The sequence below is a fragment of the Opisthocomus hoazin genome, chromosome 2, assembly GCF_030867145.1.
Source record: "Opisthocomus hoazin isolate bOpiHoa1 chromosome 2, bOpiHoa1.hap1, whole genome shotgun sequence".
Taxonomy (NCBI): Eukaryota; Metazoa; Chordata; class Aves; order Opisthocomiformes; family Opisthocomidae; genus Opisthocomus; species Opisthocomus hoazin.
The window spans coordinates 30,554,402-30,580,267 of NC_134415.1; the positions used below are offsets into that span (position 1 = coordinate 30,554,402).

The 25,866-nt window shown below is 40.7% G+C and overlaps 1 protein-coding gene across 2 annotated transcripts in view; it reads left to right on the plus strand.

The window, feature by feature from the left end:
* Positions 1 to 25,866, plus strand: part of IARS2 (isoleucyl-tRNA synthetase 2, mitochondrial) — a 39,249-nt gene that overhangs the window by 12,301 nt on the left and 1,082 nt on the right. For both annotated transcript variants that reach the window (XM_075413024.1, XM_075413023.1), the window contains exons 9-21: positions 1,214 to 1,383; positions 2,290 to 2,380; positions 2,569 to 2,720; positions 3,728 to 3,888; positions 11,532 to 11,634; positions 13,763 to 13,856; positions 19,288 to 19,396; positions 21,047 to 21,149; positions 22,138 to 22,263; positions 22,682 to 22,813; positions 23,479 to 23,585; positions 24,446 to 24,591; positions 24,756 to 24,946. In XM_075413024.1, the coding sequence (XP_075269139.1) occupies positions 1,214 to 1,383; positions 2,290 to 2,380; positions 2,569 to 2,720; positions 3,728 to 3,888; positions 11,532 to 11,634; positions 13,763 to 13,856; positions 19,288 to 19,396; positions 21,047 to 21,149; positions 22,138 to 22,263; positions 22,682 to 22,813; positions 23,479 to 23,585; positions 24,446 to 24,591; positions 24,756 to 24,946 (1,685 nt within the window). The remainder of the gene's footprint in view (positions 1 to 1,213; positions 1,384 to 2,289; positions 2,381 to 2,568; positions 2,721 to 3,727; positions 3,889 to 11,531; positions 11,635 to 13,762; positions 13,857 to 19,287; positions 19,397 to 21,046; positions 21,150 to 22,137; positions 22,264 to 22,681; positions 22,814 to 23,478; positions 23,586 to 24,445; positions 24,592 to 24,755; positions 24,947 to 25,866) is intronic.

Below are 25,866 nucleotides of genomic sequence, written 5' to 3' on the forward strand. Positions count from 1 at the left end.
TGTAGCAGAATTGGCAACATTATCGGTCATTGTTGTCATGGTACATTACTTTTCAAATTTTTCAGTTAGGAGGTGTTTTAAGCCTTCACTGTAACCATGAAGAACATTGAGGTATCGTAGGTGACTCTTATCTGTATGGACAAACTAAAGCAGTTAAGTTGGCATCCTAACAAATTGTGTAGTGATATTTCTTAGTAGACAGAATTCTGTCATGAGTTGGGATTTAATGTATCTTTTGTGAACTTTATTCATTGCCTTTATCAGTGATTCAAAGCTAGAAATATGCTTATCTAAAGGAGGTGAGGATGGTGGCTAGTATGACTTCGGGTTGTTTTGGTGTCTTTCCATGCCTTCTTTTTCAAAGGGGATAAAGATTATCCGTTTCTCTGCTTAATAATCTTGATTTTACCTAATGATAAAATTACCTGGACGTGTTCTTCTCACAGACTTCACCTTCTTGAATCACATAATTTGCAGATAACATGCAGCAGTGGAGTTGGACCTTCTTGAAAAGAAATTTAATATCGGAACCTGTTCTTTTTATCTTCCCATATATTCAGTGATTAGTTGTATTTGTTAACTTCCTGTATTTGTGTACCTAACTGTCTGACAGCAGTTCCTAAGCATGTTTCTTCTAGGAAGAAAGTGTTCAGTGAAAGCCATTTTGTCATATGAAGCATTCCTCAAGCTCTATGATTCTTGACTTTCAGCAAGACTTTACTACTAAGATTTCTTCAGTGTTTTTTTAACCTTAAATTGTCATTAGCTTTGCTCATGCTGTACTCTATTTGTATGTAATTTAGAGAATTTAAATGTGTTGTTCATGATTAATATTAGTACTTAGTGGCAGAACTAGGAATAGATCCCAAACTCAAGGTTTTTAGCCTATTAAATAGTAACTGAGATCAGTTTCCGGAACACCGAAATAGTGATCCCTAGGTGGAATGTCACTGCTAATGGGATACCGTTGTCTAAGGTGGAAGAAAAGTTTTTTCTTCAAAGGAAAATAAACTGCGTACATGATTAACAATGCAGAGAATTTGAAAGCATTTGGACAGAGACCCACAAAGAAGGTAAAGAAGCAGTACATCTGTGTAGTATCCCATGCATACACTTGCTCATCAGTTGTTGCATTTCTGCTCTCTGATAAGAGAAGCTGAGTTCATGAATTGTTTCTCTATTTTCTCTTCTGTTTTTTGTTTTTCACCCCCAGGTGTAGATTTGGCAGATGGTTCTTGTGCCCATCCCACAATTCCTGGCAGAGTCTCTCCTCTGTTACCTGCAAATCATGTGACAATGGCAAAAGGAACAGGATTAGTTCATACAGCCCCAGCTCATGGTATGGAAGACTACAGTGTAGCTTCCCACCATCAGTTACCCACGGTACTTTATTTTTTCAGCTGTTGCTCTTGATTTCTTGCAACTGTTTGACCACGTGCCACTAAAGTGATTGTTGTAATTATTGCATAAAGCTTGAAAATGTTTTGAAGCATTCAGATAAGTGTGAGTATCACTAATGGCCTGCAGGAATGCAGGACTATCCTTAAAAAAGCATGTATCAAAATAAAAGGATGTAGTTTTTCATGCATCTGCCAGTTGAAGCTTACAGAGTAGTGGTAGAATAGAATCAGATTTCTCTTTCTGTGTTGTGTTCCTCAAAGATTAACACAGAGAACAATTCTCAGATATTGGCTCTCAGTAGTCATAGTTGACTTTAAAGCTGTATCTTGCAGACCAGTAAATCACCAGTTATGTAGGTCATATTACTATTCGTTTTCAGCAAAGCTTGTTCTGAACAGATGCATAAATACAGTTCAGTATTCAGCATGATCAGTTTGTGTTTGGAAATGGAGATGCAGAGTATTCTTTTTCTCTTTTACATTGTTTAAGAGATGACTCTTGCGATGTTCCAAAACCCGATTGTACTCCTATTTCTGGTGGTTTTTATTCCGAGGATGAGGTTTTTCTTGAGGGTTTGTTTGTTTATTTTTGTTTTTCACTGTTCATGTGAAAAGTTACTGAAATGCTAATCAGTGAGTTAATATAAGACAGTTATGGTATATCTGCAAACCTAATGGTGCTCATTTCCTCTGATATGTAAAATTCATTTGCCTGGTAGATTAGTAAATTGCAGTTCACTAAATCTGAAGTGTACTTAAATATAGCATACTTTGCTATTCATCAGAAAAGTAGTTACTCAGCGGAGTACTTAACTCACTTTTGAATACCAAAAATGCAATTCATTGCCACGTCGTATTTTATTGACATGATTAACGTATTTATTTTAAGGATTGTCTTGTGGATGAAGGTGGGTTTTTTACCGAAGCTGCAGGTCCTGAACTTCAAAACAAGAATGTCCTTGAAGAGGGGAATGAAGCTGGTGAGTATTAGATGCTTAGCCATTTGTTACTTTATCAGTTACGTTCCTGCAGGTATATTTTGAGGGTTCATATAAACTGAACACATTTTGAATATGGGTGAGGTATAGGCACTTCTTGCTATGTGTTGAAGTTAAAAGTAGCAGTATGTTCAAATTGGATTTTAGTTTTGCCTCACTTTTTCTCTCAGTCATTCAGATGCTTCGAGCAGCTGGGAGTTTGTTAAAAGAGGAGAAATACGTGCACAGTTACCCATATGACTGGAGGACTAAAAAACCAATGATTATCCGTGCCAGCAAACAGTGGTTTGTAAACACAGCAAGTGTGAAGGCTACAGCACAGGTATATAATTTTGCCTGCTTATGGGACATTTAAAGACAGCTGATGCCATTTGGAATAAGCAAAACAATCTTGCTATAGCTCACTCCAGAGTATGTTATTCTGTAGGGTTTACAAACACTAGTTGGAAAGTGTTAGTTATTTGTAGAAGTGATGAATGTTGTTGGCTTTTTGTCAAGATTGGTATAACACAGGATAAATACATGAACTGGCACATGTGTTCATTGTATTTATAGGAGATGTCTAAGCTTCTCAGAGCTACTGAATTTTTTTGTTCCCAAAAATATTTTTAAAAATGCAATGTTTCAAGGATTTAAATCAGAGGAGGCAACTTTGTTAAAATTACTTTTGTTGTTACGGTAGCCTTGTGTGGCCAGCCATTTTTGTTTGCTCCCTTATTGATTTTTCCACAGTCCTGTTTTAAGTAACTTTAAAACATACTTTTTTTTCTTCAAACAGAGTGCTTTTTGAGATTATGTACATCCACACAGAAAGCTCAGACCAGCAGTGTAGGCTGTCTTTAATAACAGTGATTTCATTCTAACTAGGGCATGAGGTGTTTATTCCATATTCATCTTTGTCTAGACTTAAGGAAAATATGATGGTTGTTCAGCGGGGTTGGCAGTGAGTGGTAGCCCATGCTCTCTAATACAGGCAGTATGTATCAAGATGTGGTTTCAAAGTAGACATAAGCACAAGATACAATAAGCTGTTAAACTTCTGATAGATTTACTGATGCCATTTCTAACTCATTTTAGGGTGCATCTGCTAGAGAATCAGAGCTGGCAAAAAAGCATTGGTCGCTCTGCGGGGACGTGTACAGTCTATACAGTGCTCTAAGTATGTTACTGAAGCTCAGCGTGCAGTGAAGTAAATGTGACAGTTGCCCAATCACATGTTATTCAATACTGGGAGTGGGAGTGTTGACATCTACCTTATTTTACCGGTAGCATAAGTAGCGTTTGTCTGAATGCTGAAGTGTGTTCAACAATTCACTGTGTACTTTATAGGAAGTGTTGAAAAAAGTGAAAGTTATTCCTACATCTGCAGTGAACAGAATGCTGGAAATGCTGGACAGAAGGACGTTTTGGTGTATATCACGGCAAAGATGTTGGGGTGTTCCGATTCCTGTTTTTTATCAGAAGGACACAGGACAATGCTTGATAAACAGGTATTTGTCTAGCTTTCTATATTGAAAAATGAAAGAATGAGCACTGGCTGTTGTGCTGCAGTTACACAGTATTATAGAACATAACTATTTAAGTTTAAAGTACATGCTTTTACTTGTAATTGTTTATATACAGAGCTAATTCAGCTGTAAATTAAAGCAATGAAAAACTCATTGCTGAAGGTGACTTGTATGTAAATAGTAGGAATCAATTTACTTAGATACTTCAGTTTCCCGAAATGTCCCTTTGATAGTAATTGCTGCTTTCATCCCTCATCTTCAAATTAAGTGAGGTGGCAGTTATCACTAGCCTTTATATTTAAGTAAAGAGTAAAATGCAAGTTGTAGTTAGAATAGATTGCGACTGTAATTGTAGCACTGTAAACTGAACAGTACAGCTCTTTTGTCAAAATAACTTTTTGCAATTGAGTAAGTGACAATGAGATTATCTGAACTGGAATGACCAAATCGGTGGCAGAATAAATAGCTGCACTTTTTTCCAAAATCAAACTACAGTGTTTTTGAAGAGCCAGCCTTAATAAATGTAAGCAACCTACCTTTAGCTATGTGATTTGGTGCGTCTAAAGCTTCAGATGCTAGCCTTATTCTGCCATCTTTTGGTTAAGTTAATAGCATGCAGATGTTGCAAACACTGCATTTCAGGATTTCCAGACAATGTAATGTGGAGGAAATGCAAGCTATGCTTTAAAACAGAAACCTCAACCAAATATGATCCTTTTCTGTCTTTTAAGGAGTATTAAGAGTTCTGCTTTCACCCCTTAGGGGAACAGAGGTTTTCAGTTGTGAATATCCTCTAAGAGATGATTTCATAAAAATAGTGTTGCAGAGTTCCACATTAGTTGTTTGTTTCCATAATTGTTTTCTGTCTGGAGATGTGCTACTGTAACTCCATTTTTTTACCACTTAACTTTACAAAAGTTTGTGCAAAATTGTTGTGGATTACAAGATTGCATAGCTGGAGATGAACTTACGTACCTTTGCAGAACTTTTTTTATTCTGTTGTGGAATAAATGTACTGCAGAGAGTCCAGCGTGTTTTCCAGAGGCTGGACTGAGCACAGAAGTACAGTAGTGAGTGAGGCTTAGGGTGTGGAGAGCCAGGGAATGGACTTTAAGCAGTTAGTTCTTAGCTTCACTTAGTGTCACTGGGTGTGTAGGTGCACGGAGCTGTACTTTGACTCACTCGCAGTAGGCAATAACTGTGAGAAAAGATCACAGTAACCGTAGTCGTTTATAGTACCTGAATAATGTTGACGCACATGAAGAAATAAAGGGATGGCGGCTCTGTGGCGTGTGAAATCGTTTTACCTGCGAAAACTGTTACCCTATTAAAAAAGTAAGTATATGTTTACATTAAAAAATTACAATTTCTGAGGAATACTTATTGTAGTCTGCGAAGTAGGCTTGAGTGTGTCAGTTGTGCTTGCTTAGAATTGTTAAATACACAGTTTAACAACAAAAAAAGAGTGTAATGAAAAACAGTTCAGCAGTTTGCAGTCAAACGTGAAAGGCACCATGAAGCAATAGCTCCTTCAGAACATAGAGGAGTTGACCCAGCAGGCACAGAAAACATTTGAAAGGAGGGATGCGTGGAAATTGCTTTAGATTGCGGTAAAACTACCTTGAAAGCCAGTGACCTGCATTAAAGAGCACAGCTTTTGTAAGTGCTTGAGCTGTGTGAGATTGTACAATATGTGGCAATCGGGCCATTTTGATGTGATAAACTCTGCAGTAGTTGAACAGCTCGACCTTTGTGTGTGGGTATTGGCCTAGCAGTCACGCGTGCAGGTGACTGAACACAGGGACAGTATGGCGTGTTTGGTTAGAATTGATCTGGGGGGAAAAGAGAGATGTTTAGGGAGAAAAGAGACATATCCAGTATGCGTGAAAAGTAGATTTATTTCATTTGGCTGGCAGCTTCTTATGCTTATTTATAATCGATACTTCTTCTAACATGTTTTACAGTAGAGGGGAAATTTTCAATGTAAACTGTAAAACGCACATTAAATATTCAAAGTTAGCCATAGCAGAATTCTGTAAGCAGAATAGGAAAAGTGCGCAGAATATTGGCCTATAGAAATGACAGGCAAATTTAGAAAACAGTCTGTCAATTCATAGGTCATTTTCCTGGACACCAGTTCTTACTGAAATAAACAAGTTAGCCTGAATATTTAGTTGCATGTGCATTATCATTTTGAAGTCATATCACAGTAGGTTGCTGACATATTTCTAACACTTGGGAAGTTTTGTATTCAGATTGTGTGAATAATTAATATCATTAAAACAACAGTAAATAACTTACATTTCAAAACAAAAGCTGTTTTCTTATCTTGAATGCTGGATAAACATGCTTCAGTAATAGCTGCTCCGGAGTTTTTGAGTGGCTATCAAAAGTAACAGCATCTCCACTGGAAGTCAGCGTAGTCCACATGGAGTTGCTGTTACATATGAGAGCACCGATGGTCCATCTTGAGTGATCCTGTTTATGTATCACCTGTAAAAAGACTTTAAAAAAAAAACAAACCCAAGAGAAACTGCTGTTTCCTCTGCAGGTTGGTTTGCCCTGAATTTGTCATGTGAAAGTCTGCAGAAAGCTTCTCTTTCAAGGTGCAACTGCTCATCTCTAACAAAATATTTTTCTCATACCAACAATCCTATCTTTCTAACTTCATAGCCAAGATCTAGATTGTAATCTTGTATGCAACAAGTTGGTGCAGGATCTCCATGAGTCTTCCTGTTTGCTGCTGTGGCCCCCCATAGCCCGAGAAGACATCTGGTTGTATGGTACGATTAAGGTTGTAAATTTAGTACGCCACTGAAGATTAGATCCTTTATGTAGAGTATACCACATCATATTGTGATCAGGAATTTAAAAATTAGTATAAAAATAACAAAACCATATATGAGAGAGAGAGAAAAGAGAGAACATTTTTTCATTATTGCAATGTTCGGTCAGAATTATGAGAACACATAGGTAAGAATCTGTGTGATTTTTCCACACAAGTGGAGAGAAAATAGAACTAAATAGAATACATGCACAAATAAATGCTTATGATTTTGGAAGCTTTCAAAATTTAGTAGATTTCTTGAGAAAACGTTCTGATTCTAGGAAATTCTGTAACTCGTGGAAGAGAAGAGAGATCCAGAAGTAAAATGAGAGATTTTTTTATATTTCCAGTGGTAGCTCAGACCAGGTAATAAATGTGAGATACATACTTTAATCTGATCTCATGCAGTAAGTTCTTAACTATACAGATTCTCTGTCCAGATATTGATAATAATAAGTCCTATTGCAAAGATTATTCTAATGCCTGGGAACTTTTGTCGACTTCTCTGTGACTTTGATTAACAAGTAGCTTAAATTTCTGACCAAAAAAAAAACCACCCCAAAACCCAGCCTGTTTTTGAAGTAGATCTGCCCTGCACTCTTAATTTGCTTTTTAAAATGTTAAGACATTTAAGTGACTTGTAAGCAATAGCAACTTACAATAACCTGAATACTTACTGGTGGAGTATCAAGGTTCAGGTAAAAAGACAACTTGCCCTCTTTATTCTTGTTTGAATAGAGGTTGAGAGAGCATCAGGCACTGTGTTCTTCTCCTCCTGACCGTATCTTAATGCTGCCTAATTTCTGTTAACACATTAAATAAGTGTTCAGCATAATCAATATCAGACTTCAGAGTGATTGGCTGGTGTCGTGGTAGCGTGAATTGCCGTAGAGGTTTCAGTGTTAAAACGTAGCGAGTGACACGTAATGCAAGTTCTTCTAGATAGCGTATGAATACAGGGCAAAGTTTTACAATGGTGTTTATTGCTAATTCAGTGAATTATCATGGTCACGTTGAAGCCTGCAGATTATAAAGTGATGAGTAGTTATTTGAGAAAGGTGGTTTTCACTTGCACCTTATATAAAGTAGTTTGCAAAAATCTTCCTCCTTACAATACAGATACCTTAAATATAGTTATTTCACTTACTTGTGGTAATAGTTATTCATAAGAATCCTGGGAAAAGATTAGAGGAACAGGGTTTTCTTTCTATTTGTTTGTCTTAGGTTTTTCAGACTGTAGGAGGAAAAAGCATTTGTTGAAACGATATCCTGGAAATCTTTGGTTTTAACTATCTCCTCTGATAAAATATGTGCCTGTTAATGTTGACTTATATTCTGTAGGGAAGCTGAATGTAATCAAAAACTGTTGCACTGCTAAAATGTTATTTTTACTTGATTTGAAACTACAATACAATTTTGAGAATATTGGTCAATAACAAGTTGACTTCATAGTCATTGACTTCTTAGTTCTTGTAAGTGATTGATAACACAAATCTGACCTTTTAGTTGTCTGAAAGCTTTTATCTGTAGCATAATCATATCTGTTAGTTCACGTCATGAAAATACGTCTTTAAAATAATTCTGCCCTTCATAAATTAGCAATACAAGCCTTTGCATTGCATAGCAATGTACTTGGTAAAAGGTTAGTCCATCGTATGTTTTGTAGTAATGGTGTTATCTATAGTGGTAGACAACTGTTGTGTGGCATTGGCAATACTTACTTACTGTAAATGAAGGCAGTCATTTTATGATGGTTTCCCAGGGGGGCTGATAGCAAGATTTCATTTCCTTCTTGTCCCTCCCCCTGCCTCGGTTGGAAGGGAGAACACTTCATCCTCACTACAGGTAACGCAGCCTGCACTAACCCGGTGTTTCAGGTCCCCCCGTTGTTAATTTCGCCAAAGATTTGAGTGATAGGCCTGACCTTAATAGTTATCTCTTCCACTGAGGAGACATGTTGTTGCAACTAACAGTTGCAGTGCCAGAAAACTGGTGACACTTCAGGCTGTATCTCCTTTACTTAAAGCTTGGAACAACTGACAAACTGAGATTTCTGCTGTGATCAAGTTGAATCCAGGCAGTTGCTCGAAAACATTGTTGAGAGTATATTGCTACCTGTTGTACAAGGTAGCTGTTACTTGTGGTCTGTAACTGAATTTGTCGCCTTTTAAAAATCCTTACAAATGTTGATATTGTCAGATACCTGATGAATGCTTTAAAAATGTATAGGTTGAAAATGAATTTGTTATTAGAGTTTATGTTCCTCCACTGAAGTGTATTTGCAACATGGAAAAGATACGTGGAAGACAAGCGTAGTTCCTGTTTAAATTTTCTACTTGCTTTGTAGGGCATGCTGGTAGCTTTTCTGTACTATGCATATATTATGGGTGTGATTCTTGATTAGAAAAATTTTCTGGCTCTGATGCCAGAGCCATTAGCTGAGCACTGAATTACTTCTTCCATGAGTCAGTGTGGTAATAAGCGCATAGTAAGCACGTTTTAGAGTAAGTCATCCTCTTTTTAATTTAGCTAGTCATGTCTTCTGCTGTTGACTTCCATGGGTAAGACTTGTCCAGTAACAAGAGAGCGTTGAGACTTTGGAGAGAGCTTCTGAAATACTCATTTGAAGACAACTAATTATCCATAATTCTCTTTAAAAATACACTGATGGTGTGTTCGAGAAGAATCAAAGATGGAGCCTTCTGTTGGCGAGGAGTGAAAAATGGTGTTGTGTATTGTTTCTTCTAAAATGGTCCCAGGTGCTACAGTCCGTGTCGTCATTGAAGGTCTGGGTGTAAAGCCGGCCTCTTCAGTGGAAGGTACTGACCCCACAAGAGAGAGACAGATTCATTGGAATAGTATAATCTGGGCTGAGACAAACTAACTTCTTGGCTTATTTGATTTTTCGTGAGAGCTTTCTGAATTTGAAGATTTAGCCTGAAGGAGGCAAGGCATCAGCTCTCTACCAGGAATCTGCCAGGACTGAAGTTGTTGTTTGCTTTTGTCTGGAAGAAGTAACGCTTCGCAACTGGAATTATAGGCAAGTAGGCCTCTGCACAAATATTTCTGAAAGGAAAAGATGCCATTCAGAACCAGAGCTCCTAAATATTGTTTTACCAAGATAAATGTTAGCAGATATATTACAAAGCCATAAATTGTGTGCTATCATCATTAAACTGGAAGGTGAGTGATACCCGTTCTAGCTTGGAGGGTAAGAATGGCGACAGTATGCTAGCTGGCTGTCACTTTGTCAGTGTTACTAGTTAGTGGGTTGTCTCTCCATAAAATCTACTGGGATGTTCTGCAGGACTTTGAAAAGTAAATTGATTAATTGATGATTGATTGATTAACACAAAACTGTTGGTCTGTCATTTTATTCCCACAATCGAGCAAAATTGCATTTTCTTCTTACTATTGCAGCTCATGTAATAAGTAATAATTTGTTCTACATCTTCTTGGAGAGCATGGGTTTTCATACTTAAACTCCATGTGTCAGAGTCCGCTAAATGTTGTGGTGATGTAGCTCAGCTTATTAGCAGTGCAGAAAAAATACCATGCAGAAGTCCAAATACAAAGCCAAGTGATGACACTAAAGAAGTTAGATCATCTGCTTTTTGTGTTTTCATGATAATTATGCCAGATCATAAATTTAATTTTTCCCCTTTCACAATACTGTGTGAAGAGGTTAGTTAATTGATTAAATCTTCATTTCTCAAGTTGAAAACTAATCTCTGGTGGATTGGGTAACACAGCGGTTTTAGTTTGAAGTTGGTAGGTCGTGGTAATATGCTGTACTCCTTAAATACAGCAGATGTTTTAAAAATCACCTCTTTAGTAAGCGGTCTGTGAGTCAGCAAGACAAAGTGCGTGGGGTTTGTTTTGTTTTTTAAGCTATCCTAGTTCATGTCTAGACTTGGCATTAAATGATATTAAAAATCAATTCCCGTAGCCTTACAACAACGATTGAATGTGCCGTAAATAGTGCACAGAACTGCATGCCTTGTGGTTGCGTTATCTGTTCATATCAGAAAAAATGCTTAGGGGTTTTTTGGCGGTTTGTTTTTCTTATTTCCGTAGTATCTGTTTATCTCAGGACCTTTGTCCTGGCTGGTGCCGTACCATATGAACTCATACAATGCCTTCAGAGTGTATGTTGCATGTTTTTTTACATCACTTCTCTACCACATGCAGAAGTTTCAGTTTCCCACATTATTAATATAATTATATATACGTTTCTTACAATTTAAAAAATTATATTGTTAAAAAGGAGGAATCCAGGCAGCCAGAGGTCTAATATATATGTATGTTATTTGCAATGCTGCCATTTCCTAACTCTCCATTTCCACAGGAGTTCTCAAGATCCCTTTATCCAGTGGAGAAAAGAAGCCTGTTGTCAAAAAGAGCTAATATTTTTGGGGGAAATAGGGGTTTAGTTTCTGTAAATCCAAGGTCAAGAAATAGCAAGTGAAATAGATTTTAGAAGTTTTCAAGCTGCTGGCGTCTTTTTTGAGTGCCCGGTTATTGAGTATTTGCAGAAAGAGCTGTCTGGAGTACATGCAGGTTTCTGTATATCCAGGTTTTAAACAATTCTACCCATCTTAGAAGACAAAAGTAGGAAGTCTTTTTAATACATGCAGAACACTCTGTGGAGCCATGTCTGGATTAGAAGTTGGAAAATCACAGGTTTAAATAGCTTGATCTCTTTGTCAATATATCTCACTGCTTTGGACCTGGGATACTTGTAGAAAGGTACGATTAACCCATCAATTCATTACCTTCTTTTTTGCTTCTAACCCAGTGAAACTATCACAGATGTCATCAAAATTGTGGAGCAGCAAGGAACAGATGCATGGTGGACTCTTCCTATTGAACAACTTCTATCGAAAGAGGCTGTAGCAAAGGTAACTTTTCTACTTCAAATACAGAAGGTACTCAAGATGGTTCAGTAATGGGAAATAACATAAAACCTTCATCTATTTCCATAATCCTTTTCAATTTTGTACCTTCGTGAGAATGGAATGCACCCACGAGTGCTGAGGGAGCCGGCGAATGTCATTGCTGAGCCACTCTCCATCATCTTCGAGAGGTCCTGGAGGACAGGAGAGGTGCCCGAGGACTGGAGAAAGGCAAATGTCACTCCAATCTTCAAAAAGGGCAAGAAGGAGGACCCAGGGAACTACAGGCCAGTCAGCGTCACCTCCATCCCGGGAAAGGTGATGGAGCAGCTTATCCTGGAGGCCATCATCAAGCAAGTGGAGGAAAAGAAGGTTATCAGGAGTAGTCAGCATGGATTCACCAAGGGGAAATCATGCCTGACCAATCTGATAGCTTTCTACGATGGCATGACTGGCTGGGTAGATGAAGGGAGAGCCGTGGATGTTGTCTACCTAGACTTAAGCAAGGCTTTCGACACGGTCTCCCATAACATCGTCCTAGGGAAGCTGAGGAAGTGTGGGCTGGATGAGTGGTCAGTGAGGTGGATGGGGAACTGGCTGAATGGCAGAACTCAGAGGGTTGTCATCAGCGGCGCTGAGTATAGTTGGAGGCCGGTAACTAGCAGTGTCCCTCAAGGGTCAGTACTTGGCCCAGCCTTGTTTAACAACTTCATCAGTGACCTGGATGACGAGTTAGAATGTACCCTCAGCAAGTTTGCTGATGACACCAAACTGGGAGGAGTGGTAGATACACCAGAAGGCTGTGCTGCCATTCAGCGAGACCTGGATAGGCTGGAAAGTTGGGCAGAGAGGAACCTGATGAGGTTCAACAAGGGCAAGTGCAGGGTCCTGCACCCGGGGAAGAACAACCCCAGTACAGTCTTGGGGTGGACCTGCTGGAGAGCAGCTCTGCGGAGAGGGACCTGGGTGTGCTGGTGGATGACAGGTTAACCATGAGCCAGCAGTGTGCCCTGGCTGCCAAGAAAGCTAACAGGATCCTGGGGTGCATTAGGAGGAGTGTGACCAGCAGCTCGAGGGAGGTTCTCCTTCCCCTCTACACTGCCCTAGTGAGGCCCCATCTGGAGTACTGTGTCCAGTTCTGGGCTCCCCACTTCAAGAAAGATGAGGAGCTGCTGGAGAGTATCCAGCGGAGGGCTACGAGGATGGTGAGGGGACTGGAGCATCTCTGCTATGAGGAGAGGCTGAGGGAGCTGGGCTTGTTTAGCCCAAAGAAGAGAAGGCTGAGAGGGGACCTAATATATGCTTACAGGTATCTGAAGGGTGGGTGTCAGGAGGATGGGGCCAAACTCTTTTCAGTGGTGCCCAGTGACAGGAAAAGGGGCAACGGGCACAGACTGCAGCACAGGAAGTTCCGTCTGAACATGAGGAAGAACTTCTTCCCTCTGAGGGTGACGGAGCCCTGGAACAGGCTTCCCAGGGAGGTGGTGGAGTCTCCTTCTCTGTAGATATTCAAGACCCGCGTGGACGAGGTCCTGTGCAGCCTGCTGTAGGTGACCCTGCTTCGGCAGGAGGGTTGGACTAGATGACCTACAGAGGTCCCTTCCAACCCCTACCATTCTGTGATTCTGTGTCTTGTGAAAGGAATATTCAGAAAGTGAGATCTGAGTATGACAAAATACACACAATCAGATTTGTGCCGTTAATTCAGGGCAGAGATCTCCATCGTCCTTTGAATTCAGGAGGAAAGTGACATCCTAATTAACCAAATTATGAGCCCAAATAAATCTTAAGTGTTTGTCATTAAAATATATTAGAATGTTTATTTAGTTCTTCCTAACGTTTTATTGTTCCTTTAACAATTGTGTTCATAAGCTAGCATGCAAACTGTAGCGTTACTCTGCCATCTCATGTTTTTTGGTAATTTTTCCATGTTCTGTTTTGGGTTTTCATCAGTAATTATCTGAAAAATATTGTGAAAAATTATCTGAATTATTTTGTGTTCACTCACAAAGTTGGTAGCAGAGCCTGTACAAAACTGGTCGAGGAAACCAAATCTGCTTTAGTTCCAGCTTTGAAAAGCATTGATGATACAGAGTATTCTATTTGCATTATTTAATAATTTTTTTTCCAACAGGCTGGTGGTCATGATGTTTTCGATTATGTCAAGGGACAGGATGTCCTAGACATCTGGTTTGACAGTGGAACATCCTGGGCTCATGTTTTGGAAGGTATGGAATTAATATGTTGATTTTTTTTTTTTAAATACTTGGAGAGCAAGATATAACTGTTCCGCATGATGGTGTTGGTATCAGCAAAATGGAGTTGGATTATGCCAGCAGCAAACTGGTTGTGACTTCTTGTAAAGCTGCCTTTGCTTATAAAGAGAAGGGTTTAATATTGGCAAACTCATTTTCAGCATAGTTGAAGCTGAGATTTTTTTCTGATATTCTGTTCTGACTCATCTGCTGTGTGGCATACCATGTGTCTTCTAGTCAGAACATACTTTGGGTATAGAAGTTTCATGACAGAAATGGCCAAGGTACTTGACTGCTACTTGGTAACTCCTGCATTATTTTCAGTTAATGAATTTCAGTTTGTGCTTGTGCATGCTATTTGAAGCAGAACAAAACTGAGATCTGCTGCTGAATCTAAGTAAGATTTATGATTTTGACAATGTAGGTGTACTTTTTTACTTCTGATTACTTTCAGTAATTTAAGCAATATATTGCGTCTTTAAATATTTGCACTTGCTATGTGCTACTTATAGCTCCTACTGCCAGTAGTTGCTACTCAGCAGGAGCAGATATATATTTGTATGAAAATTCATAAAATATACACTGTTTGCCTGGAGGATAGTCCAAAGTCAGGAGTCCTTTCTAAAGGAGGAGTCTGGTCCCATACATCAAGTCTGTTGGACTTTAAACGCTCAGTACACAATTGCGTGATAACAATCTTGTTGAATTATAAAACCCGTTAGTACCAGAGGTTTTATTTCTTAGCAACCTGGTCAGGCAACAGTGCCATCAGCAAACATTCATTTTCTGGAAGACCTTTACATATATTAAAGTTTGTACTCTTTTTAAAAATGTTTCCGGTTTGGTTTTGAACGGTGTAACAAAGTAGTGGTATTTTATGCACTGGCAGGTACTTGCATTCTTTAAGGGCTTAACACCTCAGTATGCAAAAACTAACTCTAATGCTGCATAGAGGAGAGACATCGTGTTTAATAAGGAATATCAGAGTCAAAACTCTTGATTCACTGTTAATTTGTGTAAGGCTCCCATATGGATTCTGTAATGTCTAGTAAATGTTGGGTCTTTCAGAGTACGGCCTGCTTCTTTCATGGAACCATTAAAAGTTCCTCTTCTCTGTCTAGTCATCTGTTTTCATGGACCTTGGTGTGTGGAAGGCACCTTCTTTTGCCGTCTGACATGACTGGAGAGGCTCCTCAGGTTCAAAAGCTGGGGGAAGGGCTAACAAGCAGTGAGATCTTGTAAGCCTCTTTATCTTCAGAAATAACACAAAAATTGCATTACCTTTTTTCCTGCGTAATTGAGGCTCCCAGGTACTGCCAGAAGTGGAAGTACAGTCTCAGCGATTCATCTGAAATTACTGTTTTAATTTAGCCTTTATGAAAAATGCACTTTGCAAGAGAAGTTGTTGAATTAATATTTTTGTCTTGCATTTCCCAATATGCTCCTGCTTCTAAAACTTTTTGCAGAACTTCTTCCTATGTCAGTAAAAATAATTGGCAAGGCTTACAAGCAGGCTAACAGATGGGATTCTTTTCCAACGTACTCTTGGGGAAAAACGGATGAAATCCATGGAGAAATCCAAAATTGCTTTGAGAACGTCACAACAGGAAGAAGAACTTCCCATGGCTTAAACTTAGGAAAGCACAGAGGTGTATGGGAGCTAGTGTGCTGCCTGTGAAGGGCTACCTGCCAATTCTGTGGTAGGGGATCAGTGATAACAGCAGTTACTGCTTGCCTTCTGATGACAGCGTCATGCGTGGCAGTGGTTCCTTTCACAGCGCAGGAGTTAATTTCAGGGCAACTGGAGGATGTAACAGATGGCTAAAACTGAGACCAATGTTTATCATTGTTCCACTCTCCCATGAACTCAAGTTAGTGAAAATTATAAATCAATGATCTGTCTGTTAGTAACCAGCATGAATAAACAGTATTGGAGGTTTCCCGCCAGTTCCAGTCTCTCAAAAATAAAGTCGTTTCTTCAACATCTCTGCAACTTGGGGAACTCAGGCCTGGACTTGAACCAGCTGTGTCCGAGCTTATTAAATGAGATGCATCCGTTATAAAATTAATCCCTTTAGCTGATAGCCACACAGATTGCTTTTAAAAAATATGGCAGGTTGGGAAGGGGGTGGGGAGGAGGAAGAGGAGAGAGAGATTCTGCGATACGAGGTTTTCATACAGGTTAAAGGAATTGCTCGGTGACAGCAAGCTCAGTGACCTGAATCATGGGTTGCGTAGATACAGTCATGTTTCTAACACCTGCCCTGCTGCGTTTCCTACCAGAGACAGGGCATAGTGCTGACAGAAGTGACTTAAAGTTGCTCTTCTTTCACTGAATTGCGGTTGGCTTCCTTTTTCCAGCCTAGGTGTGTCAAAAGTACGACTTCTAGCTAAATGACAAATTAACCAAACCATTCCACATCAGCAGAGTGGCAGGTAGGAAGGTGCGACTTACACACTAAGATCAAAGATGTAACTACCATAGCCACAAAACCAAAAATGTACAGCTATAACTAGACTGTGTGTAAAATAAGTACTAATTCCCTTGCACCACTGAGAGTAGATCCACAAGAGCAACGTGCTCTGAAAAACCCTCTGCTAGTGAAGTATTCTGGGCATTCTGTTTGCTTCCTTAATGCTCTGTTCACCTAACACCGAACAATTTACTGTTGTGCTGTCTAACCCTGTTCCTTGCTACACATGCCTCATATTTTTTTTGCAAGAACTGTTTCCATATTCTTTTGTGCAGTGTTAAAATTTAAGTCTGAATGCTTCATGGATGAATAAATTCATTTTCACAGTGCTGTTGTGAGGTAGAAGAGTGTTAATCCACTGCCTCCAATAAGAAGGTGTGGTAAAAGCAAATTTCAGTTCAAAAGCATTTGCTAATTTTGAATGCTCAATGCTGTGGTGCCTAGGATTTTTTTTTCTTTTTTTGCTTTGAAGTTCAGTTTGTGCTCAGCCTCTTGATAGTGTTTATTTCAGTAGCTGTCTTTGGAGTATCCATTTTAGAGAAATTTTTCTGTCTTAAAATTCTCTTACATGTCTTGACATTTTCCTCGTGGGCAGAGTGCCATCTGCAAAACAACCTTGAGATCACTAGTTTTCAAAATATTTCATATAAAAATGCACACTGGACTCTGTTGTGATGTGATACGCCATTGATAAAAGTCACACTGCTTTGTACCCATAGTTTGTATCGTAGTGGTGGTAGTTTTCAACATCCTAACTTTTTTCCCTGTCTTATTGGCTAATATTTAACTGAATGAACATAATTACTTTACAACTTGCCTATCTCAGTGTTTAAACTTTTGTGCTGACTGAGAGACTTGAATTTATCTTAGCTGATTCATTCCTGGCATTAATATACAATACGTTTAATCTAAAAGTCAAAGTCTGTAAGATCAAAGATATGGAATCTTGAAATCCAAACTAGAAGGATCATAAATTGTAGTTCTCTTTAATGACCTATGTACTATACCTCAGTGTAAAATAAACAACTGAAAAGTCTTTTCTGGGTTGTCGGATATACTCTTCCGGTTACAAAGAAACATGCACACTGTTCTAATTAATTTATATATAACCATCACAACTTTAACGAAGCTGAGGTAGGGGAGCTACCCATGCCCTTAAAAGGCAGGCTTTGTGTATGCAGAACCCATGTTTGTATTTTACAGAGACAAAATGCTCAGGCCTCCGTTAACTTTGTAAGCTACACTAGCCTGCCTGCCAGATGCACTAATTCCTGTCAGAGAAGACCAATACAGCTTGCTGTTTGTAATCAGTTGTTTGTTTAAATTCGTTTCTCCTCTAAGTTGTAACTACTGGCATTTCCATGAGAAGTTCACTTTCTAAAACCAGTGGCTAGTAAACTAGTTGTAAAGAAGAAATGTGTTGTTAGAGATTTTCCACTGTTATTTTCCTCCTTACCCCAAAGATTCTTTTTTTTCATCTGGTCCTCACAAGTATTTTTGCAGTCTGTTAGGACAAAGGCTGCTCCCTACTTACTCTACTTGTGAAACCCCCACTCTTTGTGGATTTTCTTGAAGGAATTAAACAAATGTGTTAAAAACCCTAACATCCACCCACACATTTTTCCTGTGCTAGCTGGAACTGTATGGCCTTGACCTTTGTAATGTTGAACTTCCTTTTATTGCAGGATGGATCTAAATATCGAAACTTCCATTAAGTTAAACAAATAAATCAAGTGTGTCAGCAGCAGAAAGCAACATTGTCTCAGGGGTCCTAGGAAGAGAATGAAAGGAGCACATAGATAAAAACTGAGCAGAGAAACTGTTATCTGAATATCTGGAAAATTAGACCACCAACTTTTAGAATCAAAACTAAATTCCTGGCAGATGTGTGTAGAATTTTGCACATTTGTAGACTTCGACTTGCATGTTCTGCTGTGCTCGACGTTATTCTGTCCTCAGTCTGGTGGTGACCTGTCTGGGATTGTTCAGGATGGGAGGGACTTCTTGAGTCAACACATCTTGTACCTTTTTGTACAGTGACTGAATTCCACCAGTAAAGCCATTAAAGCTTTTCTGCCCTCTTTCAACCCTGTGGGAAAGCTAGGTTTGCTTTTCTGCTCTTAACGTGCAGTCAGCTAACAGCAGGTCTGTGCGCCTTACAGCTCATTTTTTCTGTGATCCCAACTATACTCATTAGCTCCAGTTGTTCTTCTCTAGCATTCCTTTTTTGTTTATTTATAGGGAATAATATTTGCACTCAGTCTTCGCCTGGAAAGCTGAACAAGCCAGGCTCCCCCAGACCCCTCTCTCCCACAGCAGGCTTTCTATTTCCCATGTTGTCCTTGCCCTTTCCTGGCATTTTTAATCTTCCTGGAATACCAGTGACCAGAAATGTAAATTCTGTCGCAGGTGAGCTGCGGTCAGTGCCAGAGCTTCCTGGTCTTCTCTGAAAATACCAGATGCCTTACACAGGTTACTCAGGCACATTACATCTGTGACTTGTATCCTGAGTAATTCCCAACTCGTGAATTTTCAGGTTGTAGCGTAGATTCTTAATAATTCCAAAGTATGTGATCTTGAGTCCTTCAGTTTGTTGAGGAGTACTCGGAAAGTATTTTGAGAACTTCTTATGAAGTGCTCTGAGCGTGATAGCTTCTGTTCTCATAACTTACTGTTTTGTTTGGGGGAAAGCAAGCTTATTTCTTAAATTTTGGAGTTCAGTGAGTCTCAGATTTTTTAAAAAACTGTGATGCTGATGCGCCACTTGTATCACGTTCAAGTAACCGTACACCATTTCTAAAATTAACTTACCTACTGGGTTTAAAGAGCAGCAGAAGTTTTACGAATGACTTTCAGAAATTTTCTGTTAAGTGTATTAATTGTTTGAAGATACAGGCTGATATTTTAAACGAAATCTACTGTTTTTAAAGGTGCAGAGCAAAGAGCAGATACATACCTTGAAGGAAAAGACCAACTGGGAGGTTGGTTTCAGTCCTCTCTATTAACCAGTGTGGCAGCAAGGAAAAAAGCACCATATAAGTAAGTGCATGGATGGCAAATGCATTGCTAGTTAGAATCGTAGAATCATTAAGGTTAGAAAAGACGTCTAAGATCGTCAGCCCATCACCACCATGCCTACTAAGCCATGTCCCAAAGTGCTATATTTACATGTTCTTTGAACACCTCCAGGGATGGTGACTCCACCACATCCCTAGTCAGCCTGTTCCAATGCTTCACAACTCTTTCAGCACAGAAATTTTTCCTGATATCCAGTCTAAACCTCCCCTGGCACAACTTGAGGCCACTTCCCTTTTCCTGTCGCAAGTTACTTGGGAGAAGAGACCAACAGCCACCTCACTATAACCTCCTTTTTGGTAGTAGTAGAGAGCAATAAGGTCTCCCCTCAGCCTCCTCTGCTCCAGACTAAACAACCCCGGTTCCCTCAGCTGCTCCTCATAAGACTTGCTCTCTAGACCCCTCACCAGCCTCGTTGCCCTTCTCTGGACACGCTCCAGCACCTCAGTGCCCTTCCTGTAGTGAGGGGCCCAAAACTGAACACAGTACTCCAGGTGCGGCCTCACCAGCACCGAGTACAGGGGCACGATCACCTCCCTACTCCTGCTGGCCACACTATTCCTGACACAAGCCAGGATGCCGTTGGCCTTCTTGGCCACCTGGGCACACTGCTGGCTCATATTCAGCTGGCTGTCAACCAGCACCCCCAGGTCCTTTTCGGCCGGGCAGCTTTCCAGCCACTCCTCCCCAAGCCTGTAGCGTTGCATGGGGTTGTTGTGACCCGAGTGCAGGACCCGGCACTTGGCCTTGTTGAAACTCTTACAGTTGGCCTCGGCCCATCGATCCAGCCTGTCCAGATCCCTCTGCAGAGCCTTTCTACCCTTGAGCATAACGACACTCCCAACCAACTTGGTCTCGTCGTCAAAGTTCATTTATTAAGTAACAGGCTTTTGATAAAAGTAGTGTATAACAAGAGAAATCCAGCTGTTGCTAAGTATCTGATTTATGTTCTTACATTTTCAGGATAAAGTTTTTCTCGGATTAGATTGTAATGGATTTATTGTTTAAATTTTTTTCCATCGTAATTTTAATAGATGTTTTCTTTCTCAGTCATGTAGGTATATCCTATCACATTGTCAATTCCAGGTCTGTTCTTTTGCCATCTCTCCCGCTCCCATAATCAATGGGATAATTACAGGAGGTGCAGTGTGAGAATTTCCTAAGGTCATTGACTTGTGAATTGAACGTTAGGCTGTAAGGAATGCAGAATCACTGTGTGCATGTCTCATACTGGAGCTGGAAGGTGAAGAGCATAGGGAAGGTAATGTGAGTCAGTTACAAGGAGGCTGTGCAATCTGGGGAAATGTATTGGCTTAAAGAGTAAATAATACTTTAGTCCTGAATTAATCTGAAGTGTGTGTGCCCTGGATATCTGCAAACAATCTGTGGCTCACATGGCAAAACTAAATGAGGAAAATAAAGTTGTATGCACCACTTGGATGGTAGTACAGCGTGTTCATGGTTGGTTGAACTCGACAGATAAAGTTTCAGGCTTATCAAAATAGAGGATTTCTGTATGTTTTGACGTACAAATATCCTCATTAGAAATATATTCTTAATGTAGATTTTTTTTTTTTTCCTGGGATTTTGTTTTCACTAAAATCTTTTCTTCAGGACTCTGGTAGTTCACGGATTTACTCTTGGTGAGAAAGGGGAGAAGATGTCTAAATCTATTGGCAACGTGGTTGACCCTGATGTAGTAATCAATGGAGGCGAAGTAAGTCAAACACTTGAGTTTCCTAGATTCACTAGTTACAATTTTTCATTACCGGATTCTGCAACTGCCTTGTGGCATGTTTTCCTCTGAACAGCTGTCTTGTAGAACTTCTCTGTAAAGCTTTTCTGAAGACTTTGGCTACACTGCACTTCCGTTTGGCTGGAGTGAAAACCTTGAGGAGTTTTGCTTCAGCTGTAGTGCCTATAAAAAACCCAACTTTGTTTTGTGCTGTAAGATAAGCAAATACACTGTAGAAGGTGTAGAATGGTTCCTTTTTACTTGGGAACACTGTTGGTGGAAGGACAGGGAGGGATTAAAAAAGAAGTTAAAATAATTAACCTTTGCTTTCAAACTGACTGAAGCCTACAGGCTGGGCCTAGCAGTCAGAGCAGTGGCTGCAGCCCATCGGTCTGACTGCTCCCAGCCCGGGCTGTTTATCGACTCTGGGAACATGCTTCATTCCGTGGCCAGGGAGGTTGCACTCCAGGTGATGCTCTGGATTTTTTTCCCTACCCAGTCCTTTCTGAGGCTGCTAAGCAGATTTTGCAACTCTAGACAAAAGAATCAATCCTCACAAAGATTTGCTTACCTGATTCAATAAAACACCCAATAGTTTCTATTCTTTCAAAAAGGAGAGAAGCCATTTTCAGAGTGGAAAACAGGGTGGAAAACAGTCCAAAGTGGGGGCGGGGGGGGGGAAGGTGTATAGTTTTAGATATTAACATTGTTGTTTTAATGTTAAACGTTGAAAGGATTTAAGGCTGTAAGATGAATTTATCTCAGCTTACTTGGGTTCTAGCATTGCCTGTGCACAGACTGCTGTGAGTATGTACTGTAGCCCTGGCTTAAGAGTAAATCTTGCTGGAAGAGGGTGAAGGCCAGCACGCTTACAGCTACGTTCGCAGCACTGGCACCCCCGAGTTGCACTGCTCATCGTGCTGTGGGACCACCAGCAGCTTTACTCGTGTGCCTTTCTCTCTCTGCTTAGGATCACACCAAGGATCCTCCGTACGGCGCCGATGTTCTCCGCTGGTGGGTGGCGGAATCGAACGTTTTCACTGAGGTGCTGGTTGGGCCTGTTGTGCTTAACGCTGCGAGAGATGATATCAACAAGGTAAGAGCCAGCTGTCCTAACGCTCTTCATTCAGGTGACAGGTCCTCTTTGTGTTTAGGTCTGTTGTGTTTAGGTTGGCTGAGTAGAATTCATTGCAAAGCTTTTCAGTCTTTAGACTAAAGAAAGCTTTTTCCAAACTCGTGTAGGTAGGTAGTGCTGCTTTTTACATCTGTGGATCAAACAGTAAAGTGTACTAAGGAAAAGACTGGTTTTAGCAGCGTGCCTTGGTAACAGCCGGTCTTTTCATTACTTTTCTGTCAGTCCTTTTGGCATATGTTCTTCGTGGTACTTCTGTAACTATTCAAACAATCATTTGGAGAAGCAACCAACTTCAGTTAATTCATTATAGAATATTATCATTTTGTGTTTCATCTAAAGTGCAGCCCATTAATGTTTAATTTGTCCGGCTTGTTCCTAGCTTCGGAATACACTGCGCTTCATGCTGGGAAACATGGCTGGCTTCAACCCAGAAACCGATTCCATCCCCGCCTCAGAGATGTACATAGTAGATCAATACATGCTGCATTTATTGCAAGATTATGGCAGCAAGGTAGGGGTAAATTTCATTTAGATTAATATATGTGTAACGTTTTTCATTGGTTATACCCTCTAGGGAAAATTCTTTACGTGTATGGGGAAAAGAGTATGTCACAAGTAGGCAAATTATGACCACAAAGGTTTCTTTCATGCAATGTGTGCTTCCTTAAGCCCCTCTCAGCTTTCGAGAGGAAGGCTTTGTTTTTAACATTCTTAACTTGGTTTTGACATCGACCAATTTTTTCCACTGCCCCCCTACCCAAGGCCTCAAATTAGAAATAGTTCAAATAGGATCTTAAAAAAAAAAAAAAAAAACTCTAGAGCTTTGGAAATCTGTTGTAGTCCAAAATTTAGTCATTTCTGTCACTCGGAACTGTTCTGCTGAATGAGAAAGTATGGACGTGATTTCTGGGATTCCCCCTGTCCTCTCCCCTCAAACTGGAATTGAAATTACTTCTTTGTCCTGGTTGTTAACTGAATTAACTTCACGCACGCACGCACACACACACACACACACACGAAAGAGATTAAAGAAAAGATTTTTAAAGAAAAGATTCTCCCAGACCTTGTGTCACTGATCACAGTTGCTGTGAGTTCAGGTTCATCAGTGGTTGCCGTTGGATGCCATGTGATTAACACTGATACGCTGTTCTTACCTCCCTCTGCTCCCTCTCCCAGGTTACAGAAGCATACAAAGAATATGATTATAGCAAAGTTGTTCGATTGCTGCAAGCGTTCTGTTCCCGAAACTTGTCTAACTTTTATTTCAGCATAATCAAAGACAGGTGAGTTCATTAGTGCTGCCTTTGAAAGGGTAAAACCAAGTTCATCGGTTTGAGACAGCGGTAGTAACGTTCCAGGCGAATGTTGAGTGAATGCAGCCATCTCGGAGAACGTTTCAGGGTTACATGTGCTAAAGCTCACAGGTGAAAACTGCTTCCAGCTGAGTATTTTTGTCATCAATGCGTTTCTCTAATTCTGTCCACGAGGGGTACTGAGTCATTTTGAAAGGTCATCAAGCAGACGTGTTTAAAACTGAATAAAAGTTAAAGATAGATTCTCAGATCTGTGTTTCTACCTGGAATTGTGTGCATCTGGATTTGGGAAGGCAGGAGGAAGGGCTTTTAGCGTTTATCTGGACAACCTAATGTCTTCTACTGGTCAAAAAAACAGATAAAAAACATCCTAAGGATGTGACTGATACCTTTGTCAATTGTAAAAGGGCTGTTTGTTGGAGGAAGGAGGTAGGGGGTTATACAGATCAGGATTATACTGATCTGTAGTTTGCAGAATGGAAGTAAAAAAGAAAAAAAAAGAAAAAAGCCCTAATGCTAAATTTTATAGATGAACTAGAACAAAGGGCTAACGGAGCTGCAGGCCCACCTCCCTGCAAAAAGATTCTCTTCTACACAAATGAAGCAAATGAACATGCCGTGTGCAAAATCTTTCCTATGACGAAATGTGGCTGCACACTCGTGCCGATGCCGCTGTGCTTACCTGGGAAGGGGTTAGGAGCAGCTTTCGTGAGGAAGGCAAGCTGGGCCAGGCTCGTGCACTTTCAGTGGCAGCCCTGCAGGATGGCTCTTCAGCAAGAAGAGTAACACGAGCATACAGATACTTTCCGGCTTTCGTGTCTGTCTTGCAGGCTCTATTGTGAAGAAGAAAAAGATCCTAAGCGTCGTTCGTGTCAGACTGTGCTGGCAGAGGCTTTAGACGTAGTAGTCCGATCCGTGGCGCCAATTCTTCCTCACTTGGCAGAGGAGGTTTTCCAGCACCTCCCTTATAAGAAAGGTAAAGCACATGTAATTTCTAAGGAATTCTTTTAGTGCACTGTTTAACTGCACAGTTAAAAGGAATGCAAAAACAGAGATACACCGTTCATTTTTACTCATTTAATAAACACTTGAGTAGAAAGACACTACTTTAAAAATTCCTTTGTTTGCTTTGCTTTCCAGATTCGGAGGGTGTGTTTCGTACTGGCTGGATTAATGCAAGCTCTGCGTGGAAGAAGCCTGGCATTGAGGAAGCAATAGAAGGCGCGTGTGCAATGAGAGACTCCTTCCTGGGGTCCATCTCTGGCAAGAATGCTTTGGAGTATGAAGTCGTCATTGTAATTGAGCCTGGACTGCTGTTTGAATTAATGGAGGTAAAAGGTGCCACTACAACTAGTGTTGTCTGTGCAAAAAAATATACTAATTTCTGCAAACTTTCTTCTGCTGTGCACTCGCCAGGAAATGACAGAACAGGCGAGGCTGGGTGGGACTGCTGGAGCGCCTTGCTGAGGCAGGGTCAACTAGAGCATGTGGCCCAGGACTGGGTCCAGTTGGGTTTTGAATACTGGGAGGATGGAGACTCCGCAGCCTCTGGGCAACCTGTGCCAGTGTTTGACCACCCACACAGTGACAAAGTGGGAATTTCCTCTTTCTGTTTCTGTCTGTTTTCTCTTGTCCTGTTGCTGGGCACCACTGAAATCGCCTGGCGCCATCTTCTTTACGGCCTCCTGTCAGGTAGTTATGTGCAGTAGTAAGATCCCCCTGAGCTTCTCTGCTCCGAGCTGAGCAGTCCCAAGCCCCAGCCTCTCTTCACACAAGAGATGCTCCAGTCCTTTGTTGTCATTACAGCCATTTGCTGGACTCATGCTGTAAGCTCACATTGCTCTTTTCTGGGGGCTCGGAGCTGGAGCCAGCACTGCAGCAGTATCTCACCAGGAGCGAGGAGGAATCACCTCCCTTGGTGCAGCGTGCTGGCAGCGCTCTTCCCGATGCAGCACCCCAGGGTGGGAGGATGCTGGCCTTCCCCTCAGTGCCTATGCGGCCTGGGGCCGTTCTGCCCCAGGGGCAGGACTGGGCATTTCCCTTCAGCGAGCTTTTGGAGATCGCTGCTAGCCCATTTCTCCACCCTGCTGAAGCCCCTCTGAATCCCAGTGCAGCCGCCTGGTGTATCAGCGACTCCTCTGCACGCTGTCTCATCAGCAAACTTGCTACGGGTATGCTCTGCCCCATCATCCAGGTTATTAATTAATGTTAAACAGTGCCAGACCCCATACTGGCCCCTGAGCTACACTGT